The 14,230-nt window shown below is 51.8% G+C and overlaps 2 protein-coding genes across 5 annotated transcripts in view; one reads left to right on the top strand and one right to left on the bottom strand.

Annotated features, from left to right (window-relative positions):
- Nucleotides 1-689, top strand: part of LOC147031020 (uncharacterized) — a 73,874-nt gene extending 73,185 nt beyond the window's left edge. The window contains exon 4 of the mRNA XM_085875702.1: nucleotides 577-689. Coding sequence (XP_085731828.1) covers nucleotides 577-662 — 86 coding nt within the window. The 3' untranslated portion in view covers nucleotides 663-689. The remainder of the gene's footprint in view (nucleotides 1-576) is intronic.
- LOC147031019 (uncharacterized) overlaps nucleotides 1-14,230 on the bottom strand; it is a 97,594-nt gene that overhangs the window by 57,438 nt on the left and 25,926 nt on the right. For all 4 annotated transcript variants that reach the window (XM_085875684.1, XM_085875687.1, XM_085875688.1 and 1 more), the window contains exons 2-3: nucleotides 1,005-1,174; nucleotides 706-900 (exon numbers count right to left, since the gene is read on the bottom strand). In XM_085875684.1, coding sequence (XP_085731810.1) covers nucleotides 706-900; nucleotides 1,005-1,174 — 365 coding nt within the window. The remainder of the gene's footprint in view (nucleotides 1-705; nucleotides 901-1,004; nucleotides 1,175-14,230) is intronic.

Raw genomic sequence — 14,230 nt, 5'->3', positions numbered from 1 at the left:
CCCACCCTACCTCCTCACATGCAACAACTCCATTACAGCATTAACCCCCACCCCACCCCTCACATGCAACAACTCCATTACAGCATTAACCCCCAGCCCACCTCCCCACATGCAACAACTCCATTACCGCATTAACCCCCCACCCCTCACATGCAACAACTCCATTACAGCATTAACCCCCAGCCCACCTCCCCACATGCAACAACTCCATTACAGCATTAACCCCCACCCCACCTCCTCACATGCAACAACTCCATGACAGCATTAACCCCCACCCCACATTCCCACATGCAACAACTCCATTACCGCATTAACCCCCCATCCCCCTCACAAGCAACAACTCCATGACCGCATTAACCCCCACACCACCCCCTCTCCCCATCCCCCTCTCCCCATCCTCCTCCCCCCTCCCCCTCATTCTTTGTTTCAACCAACAGTATCTTGTATCCAGAATCAAAACATGCCATATACATCAAATAATAATAATAATAATAATAACAACAATCACATTATTATTAGTCGTAGTATTAAATGATATAAATAAATTTAACAAATGAGTAATTATTATATTTACAGAGTTCTTTGTTCATTTTCTAAATTCACTTCATTCATTGATGTCGAGGATTTGGGGGGAAACACGTGATCTTGGGAGAGGAAGTTAAACACGAGATTCCATTCCCTATTCATGGGAAAAGGTGAGATTACCTGGGGATAGAGGGTTTTACGTTTGTTTCCTTCAATCCAACATGAACAGGTAAATGTTTGTTCCATTCCAGAGAATGTTTTGGTGATTCTGATGTTCTCGAGTAACCAGGAAGGATATACTCCACTCCCATCTTGCCAGATTGTTACATTTTCCAGGTTTCCCAGGAAACGGGACCGCACAGTGAAAACATCTACCTGTAGGGAACACGTGCACGGCAGGTAACATCTCACCTGGTTAGGATATTAACATGGTTATTATTATTTTATCTACCTTGTTAAAGTGTTCTGTGAATGATTACCTGACCCCCTTGAAAAGGATTGCGATGTGTTGATGAATGTTTAAGATGATAAGATCTCAAACACTCCAATCGTCCACACATCGTGATATAAACATCGGAGTTTGTCCCAGCCCACCAAACATCTCCTGTTTTGATGTGAATCTTGTAATCCTTCGGTTCCTGGGGGGAATCTGATAGAAATCCCACATCGTTAATACCCCGGATGTTAAACATGATGTTCAATGTCATTTTTACTGTAATAAACTACCAGGACGAGCTTACCACGTATAACGGGCTTACAACCTCACTATGGAAACGGGATGGTGTGAGATACAAAAGAGGGTAAAACATGCAAACAACGCCCCATAACTCATACACCTCCCCATGACCCCTTAAACCAAGCATGTTTGGAACATTGTGAGTTCCATCACGTGGACCGGGTATGTATCATCCCCAAAGTAAATGTACATGTTATCGCCATGTTGGTTTCCTTCACAACGGGGTGCTCCGAAATGCTGCACCACGTGGTACCCTTTATAATGTAGTTTAATTGTATTAAATGGGAATTCTGATCATGTTTTGCACTTTGTTTACATCTTCATTCACCCATAAACATAAACCACTCACAGGGCTTCCTCTGGGGCTTTAAAAAATGGATAAAAATTTCACAAAACAGAACAAAATAAACATTTTTATTTCCATTAATCCAATGCACGATTTCCTCCGCCAATGAAGGTGAAGGAGGTTATGTTTTTACTCCTTTCTGTCTGTTTGTCTGTGTACAGGATATTTCAAATAGTTGTGGACAGCTTGGGTGTGTGACAAGGACAAATTGATTGGATTTTGATGAAGATCTGGATCCGGATATGGATCCTGATCCATCCACTAGAATTTTTTAAGTCATTCTTCACCATTGAGAGATAGCGCCAAAATCGATATATAGCACGATATCTTCAAAAATATATTGGGCCAGATATGTTCTCATGGATCAGGCATTACAGAGTGGACGTATGCGCTCTACCGAGTGCTCTTCCAGTTACCCTTGCCGATGGATTCAGAGAGGGCTTTGCATATTTTGGGTCCATTTGTTACCCCGACGTTTGACTCTGTCAATAGGAGGGGTTTTCAAATTGCTTTCTCCTCCTCATCCTCCTCTCATTTACGTCATTGCTGTGATTGCTCGTCATTTGGTCGTCAGACCATCCACGAGATCAGTAACCAATAACAGCTCGAGCGCTTCAGAGCTCCTGCCAATCATAGAGTTAGGCCACGCCCAGGCACGTGGTCAGTCCGACTTCACAGTTTCAACAGTCACAAACAAAGGACATGTCTTCGTTAAGGCCTAAGTCACATTTGGCACGGTGGCCGTAGGCTCTACAAAATCTACGGCCACTGGCAATTATAGGGTGGTCGCAGTATTCCCATGGTCACACAATGTAGCAGTCACATATGTTTTTATTTTTCGGGGAGCTGCACGGGGTATTTATAAATTGTGGAGACCGAAAACGTGGGGGTGCCGTACGGTCTTTGATTTGATGGCGCACAGTGACCTTAGGACGTCCCTGCGGTGGCCATAGAATTTTCAAGGCAGACACAAGGTAGCCTCAAGGTGCCCGCAAGGCGACCACAGGGGGGCCCTAAGGAGAACGTGCGGCCAGACGGACGGTAAGGAGTGGGTATATATACCAGTTCTTTTTTACTGAAATAAAAATATAACCGTTCGGAATATACCAGTATATATAACTGAATATACTATAACTATAATATATATAACTGAATATACCAGTTCGGAGTATAGGCAAACACCTATACTCCGATCTCTAGCGGTAGCGCACGGTGAACGTACGGTCGACGCAGACTGCCACGGAGGCCGTACGTAGGACGCACGGCGGGCATAGGGGAACCGTGCGTCGACCCTGCGTTGCCCGCAGGTAGTCACACAGACCGCAAGGCCACCGTACGTTGAACACAGGGACGCCTTAAGACTACCCTACAGCGACCGTGGAAATAGTTCGGCCGCCGTAATTTTTTGGGGGTTGGCAAAATTCATTTTTCATTGATAAGAGCCTACGGCAGTCACACGAATAATGCAAGCCCACCGTACGCCCTAAGTACGGTTGACGTGGAACACATCTACGTCACAGCTTGGTTTGTCGAATTGCTACGGCCAACGTAGAAACAAAAAAGTTATAACTCCGTGCTATAATTCCACGGCGACCCCTACAGCCTGTAAAAGATAGCCATACGGCGTAGGGCCACCCTGAGGCCACCTCAGAAACTCTGCGGCCGCCGCACGTTTCTGTCAATTCAGGGGTGGTACGGCCGCCGTATCTTAGCCGTAGAGCAAATGTGACGTTGGCCTAAGATATGGATAGATTTGTGTTTCTGTCATCTTTAACTGCAATATCGACTTAAATTGTGTCGTCAAGCTGACAGGAATTTGTATCTACATTTATTTTATCAAAGAAATCGACATCATGACGTACTATTGTGAATCTGGAAGCCATGAGCACTCAACATACAGGTCCTATAGCTCAGTTATTTTGATAAGTAATTGTGGATAGATAGCTCCATTTCCCTTGTTTAATGGGTAAGTAAATGTTCATGCGCTGCGGAGATATTTTGATAGTTAGGATTTTTACATCTACAACTACAACAATGACAACCCTCTGCTCCCGGCATTCTCCGCGCGCTCGCTGGTATGTGGGTATGTTTGGAATTCATTTGGGGATGGAATTCCATTCCCAAATATGGTCATGAACCGGTTCGCTTGGCTGCGCGCCAAATAAGGGAATGTGTCGTGTCCCACCGAAGGAGAGCGGGTCACGATGAGCGAATCGTGCCCGAAAAGGGGATAAAGGAACGGAGAGCAAATAATCGGGTGGATCTGCTCGAGTGGGTAGAAAAGAATCTGCACCCCGTCTTCACGAGCGCGTGCTCTGGTTCCCGGCTCATCTCTGCGCTGGCATGCTCTGGTTCCCGGCTCATCTCGTCGCTGGCGTGCTCTGGTCTCGGCGCTCATCCCGTCGCTGGCGTGGGCTGGCGTGCTCTGGTTCCCAGCTCATCTCGTCGTGGGCGTGGTCTGCGTCGGCTGCCCTTGGTCTGTTCTTGCCGACTGGTGCTCCATGAAGGTGTGGACGTCGAGCCTCGCGCTCGTGGCCAAAGTAGCCAGCCACTTTGTCATCCCTCAGCTTGACTTCCCTCCGAGCTGAAGGGATGATAAAGACCATTTTGGGTCCGTTTCTTTTGAGTGTTCGTCTGTGGGCCTGTCTTTAAGTAGGAATTGTTTAAGTGCTTGTGTGTAAATTTGCATTCTCTATTAGTCGTGATAACTGCCCTTATGCGCTTCCCTCCTTCCCCACCGACTGTTAATAAATACCCTATTTGTTAAATGTATCAGCTCGTTTCTGTGTTTCTTCCATTGGCTTAGCATGGCGCGTGTTGGTGAATTACAAAGGCTATTGCCGCTGTAAAGGTACATTTGGACCGACAGGACTTCGGCAACCATCCACTCGGGTTGCGCACGGGTTGGGCACGCTAACGGCTCGTCCCGTATGAGTTCCGTCGAGGGTGTGAATACTCGATAGCTCGCCACATGGATCTCGAGGTAATTTCAAGATTGGCAGATAACCCTGTTCCACATGGCTGAATTATTGACGATTCACGGTCCGGTAAGGGACCCGTACCCTCGGAGTTTTCCGAAAGGTACGATCTAGATTCCGGGTGTTCGGAAGAGTTGACCCTACTGCTCCACATAGCGGTCGTGCTCGCATCCGATACCCGATCTGCAACAAATTGGTGTCAGTCTGGAGATACGAACCCCTCCGCCTCCTCCGCCTCCGCCTCCTCCCTCCGATATATATATATATATATATATATATATATATATATATATATATATATATATATATATATATATATATATTAAACACCATGAACAAACTTTGGTACTTACAGTGTTGAACGTACATACAGAGTGCATATATATTGTTGTGGTTACCAGATTCGCAAACCACCATTCAGGTCCCTTAGGTGAGGTATCTCGGTAAGTACATGTGTAGTTAGGCCCAAACCCGTTGTCTAGTGGGAATACATGTCATTTATACGTGCTGCGACTCTTCAGGATAGCCGTTTTCCTTTCACTATCTTTATTTTGGACCAACCGCCATGATCACAACCACAACATCAACCACCAACCACAACCACCGCTTCACCACAACCGCCACGACCTTCCCGTCACACCTCGCCACCGTAGCATCGCCACCGTTCTTGCCCCGCTGTGGGTACCGGTGTTGGACTCATGCAGAACGCGCGTCGAACAGCGTGTACAAAATCACGGATTTTCTGCTTCAAAAACGGATCAAAAACGACACACGCCCACTTTTTGCCGTCCAATCGGTGAGCGAGGGGCGATTTGGCCCCGCCTCCAGAACGATCGATATATGCAAATTTGTGGATCAAAAGCCTTCACGCCCACTTTTTCTCGGGCCAATGGGGAGCGAGGTGAAAGGTCAAAGGGAGGGGGTCAAAGGCGAAGTTACGGGGGGATAAAAGGACCGTGTTCGTCAGTCAGAGTCGGTCGGAGAGTCAGCAGAACGCGGTCGGAGAGTCAGCAGAACGAGGTCGGAGAGTCAAGAAGAGGAGAGTCGGAACGAGAGAGTCAGCAGAACGAGAACGAGGAGTCGGAACGGGAGGGTCGGAGAGTCAAGAAGAGGAGAGTCGGAAGCAGAGGGTCAAGACTTCGCGGGCGGTGGAGCTGCTCGTCGTGTGCGTTGGAGTCGGAACGGAGGGGACGGAGCTGTGGAAAGGCGGCGACACCAGACGAGGGGGTGCTCGCGTCGTGCAGGAAGCTGCACCCGAGGGAGGCCGACAGCGCGACCTGGCCGAGGTGGAGACGCTCGTCGCACATAATAAAGATCCTCTATGCCCGAGCATCAGCAACCCCCTCCTGTTTCCCCCCCGCGCTGAGATAGTGCGACCAAGGGGGGCCCCGTTCCCACCCCTGCCAGGCACTGTCCCACGAGGCCCGCGGAGTTGCGGGGCCATCGCCGCTCCGCGTCTCATCACCAGACGGGTAGGCCCGACCCGGTCTCGGCCTCAGGCCTACCTCATTCTTGGGGGATGTTCTTTTCCTTGGTTTTGGGTATGTGTTGTCGGCGCCGTCTGTGAAGTAGAATTGTATAAGTGTTGCCGTGTGCTCGGTAGTCGGTATTAGCTCTGCACTGTGTTTTCACTTTTATGTTTGCTTTTTGTGTAAATGGAATTGTGTTTTCTTTTTTGTGTGCATTTGGTGGAATTGTATTTGTGTGCTTTCCGTTCGCCGCGAATAAATGTGCTTTATTGTTAAACTGTTCTCCCGCTTCGCCGTCTTTTCCTCCATTGAATCCCCATCTTGCTTCACGTAAAGGGTTGGTAGTGGGCTGAATACGCCCGATAATTAATCGAACCGTCGAGGTCGACGATAACACCGCTCGGTTATTCTGATAGTACGGAACGGGTCGCTTAAGTGGCCCGTGTCCGAAGTCGACCTGCGGCGAGGTGCGATCGCCCGGTCTACCCTCCGCGTGGGTACTTAGGTAGTTCGGGTGGCGAGCAACCCTATCCCACGCGGGGGCTGATTGGCTCGATCGCGGTGAGACCGAAAGGTCCACCCGTGACTGGTTCCCGGCGTTAGTCCGAGAGGGTCACGACTGGATTGTCCGTCCGGTGGGCGACGTGCCGCGATTCGAGTTACGTAGCCGTCAGCACGCCGGCGGGCGCGAATCCGCAACACTGGTGTCAGGTCGTGCGATATAAATTCATCGCCCTCCTCGCGGCACTGGTATTGGAGAGCGGGACAACAGGCTCTCCTGTCTCCAGCGAAATTCACGGGAATCGGTCCAGGGGTGAGAGAAGCGACCCTCGGTTCCCTCCAAATTACGAGCGAGTTAAATTAACCCTTCACGAGAAGCAAGATGGCGTCTCAAGGCGAGCGGGTGCCGGGTGGATTAGGTATGTGTAATAGTAATGTAGAATCCATGGCTCAGGACGAGATCACCGTGCAAGAGAAACCCGTACCAGAAGGTTGGGAAAGGCATCGATGCCGTTCATCTGGTCGGTTTTTTTATTATAACTCCACCACTAAATGTAGTCAGTGGGAGTGGCCAGGGCAGGTGACAATGCGGCAGATTATGGAACTCGCGCAGAGCATAAAGGACAAACTGGATTACTGGAATGCCGGAATAGAAAAAATGAACGAAAAGTTGGATGCGAATACACAGCAAATGAGGAAAGAAATGAAAGAACTACGGGGTGAGACGCAGAACATGGGCCGATGCCTGCAGGCGGGCATGAAGGCCGTGAGCAGGGAACTTAAAATGGCGACTCCACGTGTCGGAACGAACGAGCTGGAAGGGGGTGCAACGGCTGACAGGCCCGCGGTGGAGGCGGGTAAGGAAAAAGTAATTCGGGAGACAAGAGACGAGGTGAAAGTAATTGCGAGGGAGAGAAAAGAACAATTAATACGGAAAGCAAGGATGAGGTACGCGGAGATCGTGAAAGAGCAAGGAGTGAAAAACAGGGAAGGACGGGAGCGACTTAAAGAGAAAGCAAGGTTGACCTACTTAAAGATAAGGGAAAGACGCCAGAAAGAAGCGGAGACTAATAGACAGGAGGGGACAACAGAAACTTATAAATGTATAGAGACACGGGAGACAAAAAAAATAGAGGAGAGACAACACGATGAAGACGCGGTAAGTGACGCGCACACACACACGGAGGTAGTGGAGGATAGTGAGGTTGAGCTCGCGGGCGTGTGGGGACCCGGTGCGAGCAGCTGGATGACCTCCTCCAGGAACAAGGGGAGGGAGTATGCCCCCTTGAGGGGCGAGTCACGACCAGGTGAGTTCGGTCGTGCTTTGCGAGGTTGAGGGGCGGGTGCTGTGGACGGGTGCACGGAGAGCTTGGGGGTATAGAGGCCCCGGAGACCCTTGTGGGGACACAAATCCCCAGTGTGGTTGTCCCTGTGTGTGTGGTGCAAGGTGTGAGTGCGTCCCCGTGTGTGGAAGCGCCCCCGTGTGTGAGTGGTGTGGTGGCGATGGTGCCGGAGTACGTGCTTCCCAGCACGCCGTGTGTGGATGATGCACGGAGTGTGAGTGAGGCACCGCGGGTTAGTGCCCCCGCGTGTGTGGGTGAGGCACCGTGTGTGAGTGAGGCCGTATGTGTGGATGGAACGGCCAGTGTGAGTGAAGCACCGCGGATGAGTGCCCCCGCGTGTGTGAGTGAGGCACGGTGTATGAGTGAGGCACCGCGGGTGAGTGCCCTCGCGTGTGTGGGTGAGGCACAGCGGTTGAGTGCCCCCGCGTGTGTGAGTAGTATGGTTTGTGTGAGTAGTGAGGCACGCGTGAGTGAACGGCCGTGTGCAAGGTCGCTGTGTGCAAGGGAGACCGTGTGTGTGAGAGAGCGGTATGAGAGGGAGATGTCGGTTGGCATGCGGGAGCACGCAGCCGCGTCTCCCCGTGTGAATGTGATGGTGTGGACTGTGTGCGTCGTGACACGCAGGTATGCGTGTGTGGAATGGCGACGGAGACGGCGACAGAGGAGAGAAAGCCGGGTAGCGGCTGTAGTTGTTTCGAGGACCGTGCCGGGTTCACCCAGCAGTGAGCACGCGGTCCGTGCTGTGCAACGCACGAGACCGCCACGTGCTCGCTTGCGAGAGTGAAGTCCCGGTCCGGAAACGCACGCGGTGGATTTGCCGATCCCGCGGACGGACAAAGTTTAGGCAGGTAAATGGATTTGGACCGGACGGGTTCTCCACGCGATCGTGTGTGTTAAGCTCCAACGGGCAAAGCACATGTGTTCGCGTGGGGAACCCCTCGAGACGTGGGGCTTGTGTTTTTTTCTGCGCACGGTGACGTCATGGCTGCACGTGGGGTTGGAATCCGGCAGGAGGGGTATCTCTGCCGGATGGCACCGTCCAAGGAGGGACGAGGAACACGTGCAGCTGCATGACGTCACGGGCAGTTGCAAAGTGCAAAGAGCGCGAGTTGCCGCGCAGGTGCTGCGCATGGAAAAAAAAAAAAAAGCAAGCCTCACTTTCGGGTGTACAGGATTCCTGGGAAAGGGGTGGAAGACCCCCTTACCCAGGGCACAGGATGAAAACTAGTTAGGGGGAAGGGTTAGCTTAGCTAGACCGACTTCATGGGGCAGGGGTAAGTCCTCATGGAGTCCGTGGAATGGATTAGTTAGAGGGATTGTAGCCAGATTTAGGTTGGGAAATAAAATGGGATTATTTAGGAGACAGAGACAGACTGGTGAGTGTGTAGAGGGGACGTAGTTTAGCTACGTAGTGTTAAATGGAACGTGCTATAGTTTAAGGGACGACGTGGGAGCACGAGTTAGTTAGGGGAGGTAGTTAGGAGGATGGCAGAGTTCAGCGGTGAGTGTGTTGAAGAGTTGTTGGTGAGTTGTGAGGTGAGTACTTGGTGAGTGAGTGAGGCCCGCGGGTCTGTGTGTATGGAGCGAATGGGGAATGCATGGTGCGATGAGTGATTGGGGGGAGGAGTGACTCCCGCCCAAGGGCCCCCGGGGTCAGTGTAGAGTGAGTTAGCTGGGTTAGTCAAATTAACAAAAATGGAGGTCGTTTTGTTGTTGGTGGGAATGTAGGCTCGAAACCCATTTGGAGGGTGCAGGAGCCTGTTGGCGAGCTTGGGAGCGTGGCTGCGAAAGGTGAGTATGGGTGAGTGGGTACCCCGGGCACCAGGCTGAGTGAGCCGCGGTAGGCCAAGGGCCCATGGGGGGCCGGGATAGAGTAGTGGGCACGGGTGCGCCTGCTTGGTGCGGGGGCCCGGGGCGCCATTGGCCGCGTGGGCAGTGTAGTGGGCACGGGTGACCCTCGGGAAAGGGGCCGGGAGGCCGGCCTGCCACGTGTGCGTTTCAGGGGAGGTGCCATGGGGGCACTCCCCGGTGTTAGGGAGCTGGTAGGCTCGGAGGCAGTGTAGTGCCCGGGGGTGCCATAGCGGGAGATTCGGCAGAGGGTCGTGCCTGCCAAGGGAGCCACGTGTCCCAGCCAGGAGACCGTGTGAGGGCACGGAGAGAAAATTGGGGGCGAGGCCCGAAAGTGTAAGGACACCAACACAGGCGACGGGAATCTGGGTTGTTAGAACCAATAGTTTAAGCGAGAAGCGCTTGTTGAAAGCCCGGGGTAGTTTAACAGTTAAATGGTTAGGATAGTTTAGGAGATGTACCCCTCCGCACCATCCATCCCTCGCTGTCGTTGTGGGCCGCTGGACCCACTTGGTGTTAAGATCGCCGAACTCTGGGGAGGCCATTCTGAGGCTTCGTTGGGCCTCGACACAGGGCAGCTAGCTCTCCCTTGTTCCCCTCCGGGAAGGGAACGTAGGGGTTGGGAGTAGGCTAGGTGACAGGATAGGGTAGCCGAACAAGGACGATAAAGGGGTTAGGGGACGATTTATAGTGGGGAAGTAAAAATAAAAACAACAAAAAAAATAAGTGGGGGCTAAATTGGTTTTTGACAAATTAAGGGAGTGGGTATGTACAGTGACAGGCAAAGGCGATAGGTTGGGAGGGAGACGGGTAGGTAGGTCCGAGCCCGCCTTCCAAGTGGCCAGCACCACCGCACTCCCTCCACCAACTTCCACTGACGGCAAAAGCTGGCCAGCTTCATCTGCTGGCTGTGTTACTGCAAGGCCTGTGCCGGCCAGTTCATCTGCTGGCTGTTTTTCTTCGAGGCCTGTGCCGGCCTGGTTCTGCGGGCTGAGTTTGCCTGCAGCGGCCTTATTCTGCGGGCTGTGTTGCCTGCACCTTTGCCATGCCATGCCCACTGCCCATGTTCACCAGCCCCGTTCAATTTTGCTTTGCCCCCCCCTGTTCATTTCCATGTGCGCCAGGATCAAGGCAACAGTTTGCAAGCTGCGAGAACTGCCCTGTTGGCAGCTACAACACGGGCCTGCAGTGGCAGCCCGTGCACCGTGTTTTGCGTCCATCCATTCATCCATTCATTCGTTGTGCTCATTGCGTGTGCCACTTGAGCTGGCACGGAGACTGCGTTGTGCAGCCCATGCACCGTTGTGGTTCACTGCATTCAGTTCAAACCGTTCATGCATCCATTCGTTGTGTTCATTGCGTGTGCCACTTGAGCTGGCACGGAGACTGCGTTGTGCAGCCCAAGCACCGTTGTGGTTCACTGAGTTCAGTTCAAAAGGGAAGGCCTTGGACTGCGTGTGAGCAGCCAGCCACGTTCCCTGTCACCTGCATTGTTTTGAGCCAGAGACTGCATGCGGGCAGCCTGGCTCCCTGCTAACTGCTTTCTTTTGCAGAGTTCAATGATCCTGGGCCATGGTTTAGTGTAAAATTTGTAAGTTAAGGTAAGATGTACTGTAAATATGAGTGCGCCCCCGGCATGTCTGTCTTCGCGCCGGCAATTTTATTTAAGTCGTCCGTGTGAGTGAGTTTGTTTAGGTAGTTACGCAGCCCTCAGGTTATTTATTTTGGGGACACGAATACCATGAATGTTGCACTCAGGGATCCGTAGGTAAAATGTACTAGGGGAAAACTACACATGATGGCACACGAAAGATGGTGACGACTCGGGACGAGTCTGTAAAAAGGGGAGGGGGTAGTGTTGTGGTTACCAGATTCGCAAACCACCATTCAGGTCCCTTAGGTGAGGTATCTCGGTAAGTACATGTGTAGTTAGGCCCAAACCCGTTGTCTAGTGGGAATACATGTCATTTATACGTGCTGCGACTCTTCAGGATAGCCGTTTTTCTTTCACTATCTTTATTTTGGACCAACCGCCATGATCACAACCACAACATCAACCACCAACCACAACCACCGCTTCACCACAACCGCCACGACCTTCCCGTCACACCTCGCCACCGTAGCATCGCCACCGTTCTTGCCCCGCTGTGGGTACCGGTGTTGGACTCATGCAGACAGCGCGTCGAACAGCGTGTACAAAATCACGGATTTTCTGCTTCAAAAACGGATCAAAAACGACACACGCCCACTTTTTGCCGTCCAATCGGTGAGCGAGGGGCGATTTGGCCCCGCCTCCAGAACGATCGATATATGCAAATTTGTGGATCAAAAAGCCTTCACGCCCACTTTTTCTCGGGCCAATGGGGAGCGAGGTGAAAGGTCAAAGGGAGGGGGTCAAAGGCGAAGTTACGGGGGGATAAAAGGACCGTGTTCGTCAGTCAGAGTCGGTCGGAGAGTCAGCAGAACGCGGTCGGAGAGTCAGCAGAACGAGGTCGGAGAGTCAAGAAGAGGAGAGTCGGAACGAGAGAGTCAGCAGAACGAGAACGAGGAGTCGGAACGGGAGGGTCGGAGAGTCAAGAAGAGGAGAGTCGGAAGCAGAGGGTCAAGACTTTGCGGGCGGTGGAGCTGCTCGTCGTGTGCGTTGGAGTCGGAACGGAGGGGACGGAGCTGTGGAAAGGCGGCGACACCAGACGAGGGGGTGCTCGCGTCGTGCAGGAAGCTGCACCCGAGGGAGGCCGACAGCGCGACCTGGCCGAGGTGGAGACGCTCGTCGCACATAATAAAGATCCTCTATACCCCGAGCATCAGCAACCCCCTCCTGTTTCCCCCCGCGCTGAGATAGTGCGACCAAGGGGGCCCCGTTCCCACCCCCTGCCAGGCACTGTCCACGAGGCCCGCGGGTTGCGGGGCCATCGCCGCTCCGCGTCTCATCACCAGACGGGTAGGCCCGACCCGGTCTCGGCCTCAGGCCTACCTCATTCTTGGGGGATGTTCTTTTCCTTGGTTTGGGTATGTGTTGTCGGGCGCCGTCTGTGAAGTAGAATTGTATAAGTGTTGCCGTGTGCTCGGTAGTCGGTATTAGCTCTGCACTGTGTTTTCACTTTTATGTTTGCTTTTTGTGTAAATGGAATTGTGTTTTCTTTTTTTGTGTGCATTTGGTGGAATTGTATTTGTGTGCTTTCCGTTCGTCGCGAATAAATGTGCTTTATTGTTGAACTGTTCTCCCGCTTCGCTTCGTCTTTTCCTCCATTGAATCCCCATCTTGCTTCACGTAAAGGGTTGGTAGTGGGCTGAATACGCCCGATAATTAATCGAACCGTCGAGGTCGGCGATAACACCGCTCGGTTATTCTGATAGTACGGAACGGGTCGCTTAAGTGGCCCGTGTCCGAAGTCGACCTGCGGCGAGGTGCGATCGCCCGGTCTACCCTCCGCGTGGGTACTTAGGTAGTTCGGGAATTTGGCGAGCAACCCTATCCCCACGCGGGGGCTGATTGGCCCGATCGCGGTGAGACCGAAAGGACCGCCCGTGCCTGGGTCCCGGCGGTAGTCCGCGAGGGTCACGACTGGATTGTCCGTCCGGTGGGCGGCGTGCCGCGGTCGAGTTACGTGGCCGTCAGCACGCCGGCGGGCGCGAATCCGCAACAATATATATATATATATATATATATATATATATATATATATATATATATATATATATATATATATATATATATATATATATATATATATATATATATATATATATATATCAGGGTGGTCCTTCGTTTGGGGGTAAATTTTCGAATTCATTTATTTTAAGCTCCAACCCCCGGAATTCGTTGGAATAGTCGAGAAAACTCTTCTGGTGTGTTTATTTCAAATTCCAACAACATTTACCTCTCCCTTATCGACCTTGCAGTTTCGCCTCAGTTTCTTGGGGCGGCTGACATTAGAACGACGAAGTATCGACCTGTGCTGAACTTTAAAACGTTCCTGTAATGTCCAATCGTCTCTTTTGATGTGATACCTCGATCTGTGTGTTTGTGTAATGTGTAATGTGTATTACTCGTTCTTCTCACCGACCCCCTAACAATTTTTTTTTTCCAGGGTGAAACTTGAAGGTCGATGAGGGAGGGTTAAATGTTGTCCGATTGGAAAAAAAGTTCACCAGGAGAGTTTTCTCGACTATTCCAATGAATCCCACGGGTTGTAGCTTAGAAAATCCGAAATTGAGGAATAAGGACCACCCTAGGGTGTGGGGAGCGAACCCCCCCCCCCCGTTTCCCCCAAATTACGAGCATTTTAATTTTTCTTCCCAACACACGACATGGCAAGCCAAGATGGGCTGAAGCAGGTGGGTTTAGAGGTAATTGTAGTGGAATCCATGGTCCAGGACGAAACTGCCATGCAGGTTGACCATCCCCCACAACCGGACCCAGAGGTCTTAATGGGCGCAGCGGGAGCGGCGGCGCAAGAGCGCTCCCTCTGTCAAGTTTCCCC

Source organism: Eptatretus burgeri, chromosome 3 (genome assembly GCF_056783735.1).
Source record: "Eptatretus burgeri isolate ZD-2024b chromosome 3, Ebu_testis_v1, whole genome shotgun sequence".
Classification (NCBI taxonomy): Eukaryota; Metazoa; Chordata; class Myxini; order Myxiniformes; family Myxinidae; genus Eptatretus; species Eptatretus burgeri.
This window is presented reverse-complemented; position numbering and strand designations above follow the sequence as displayed.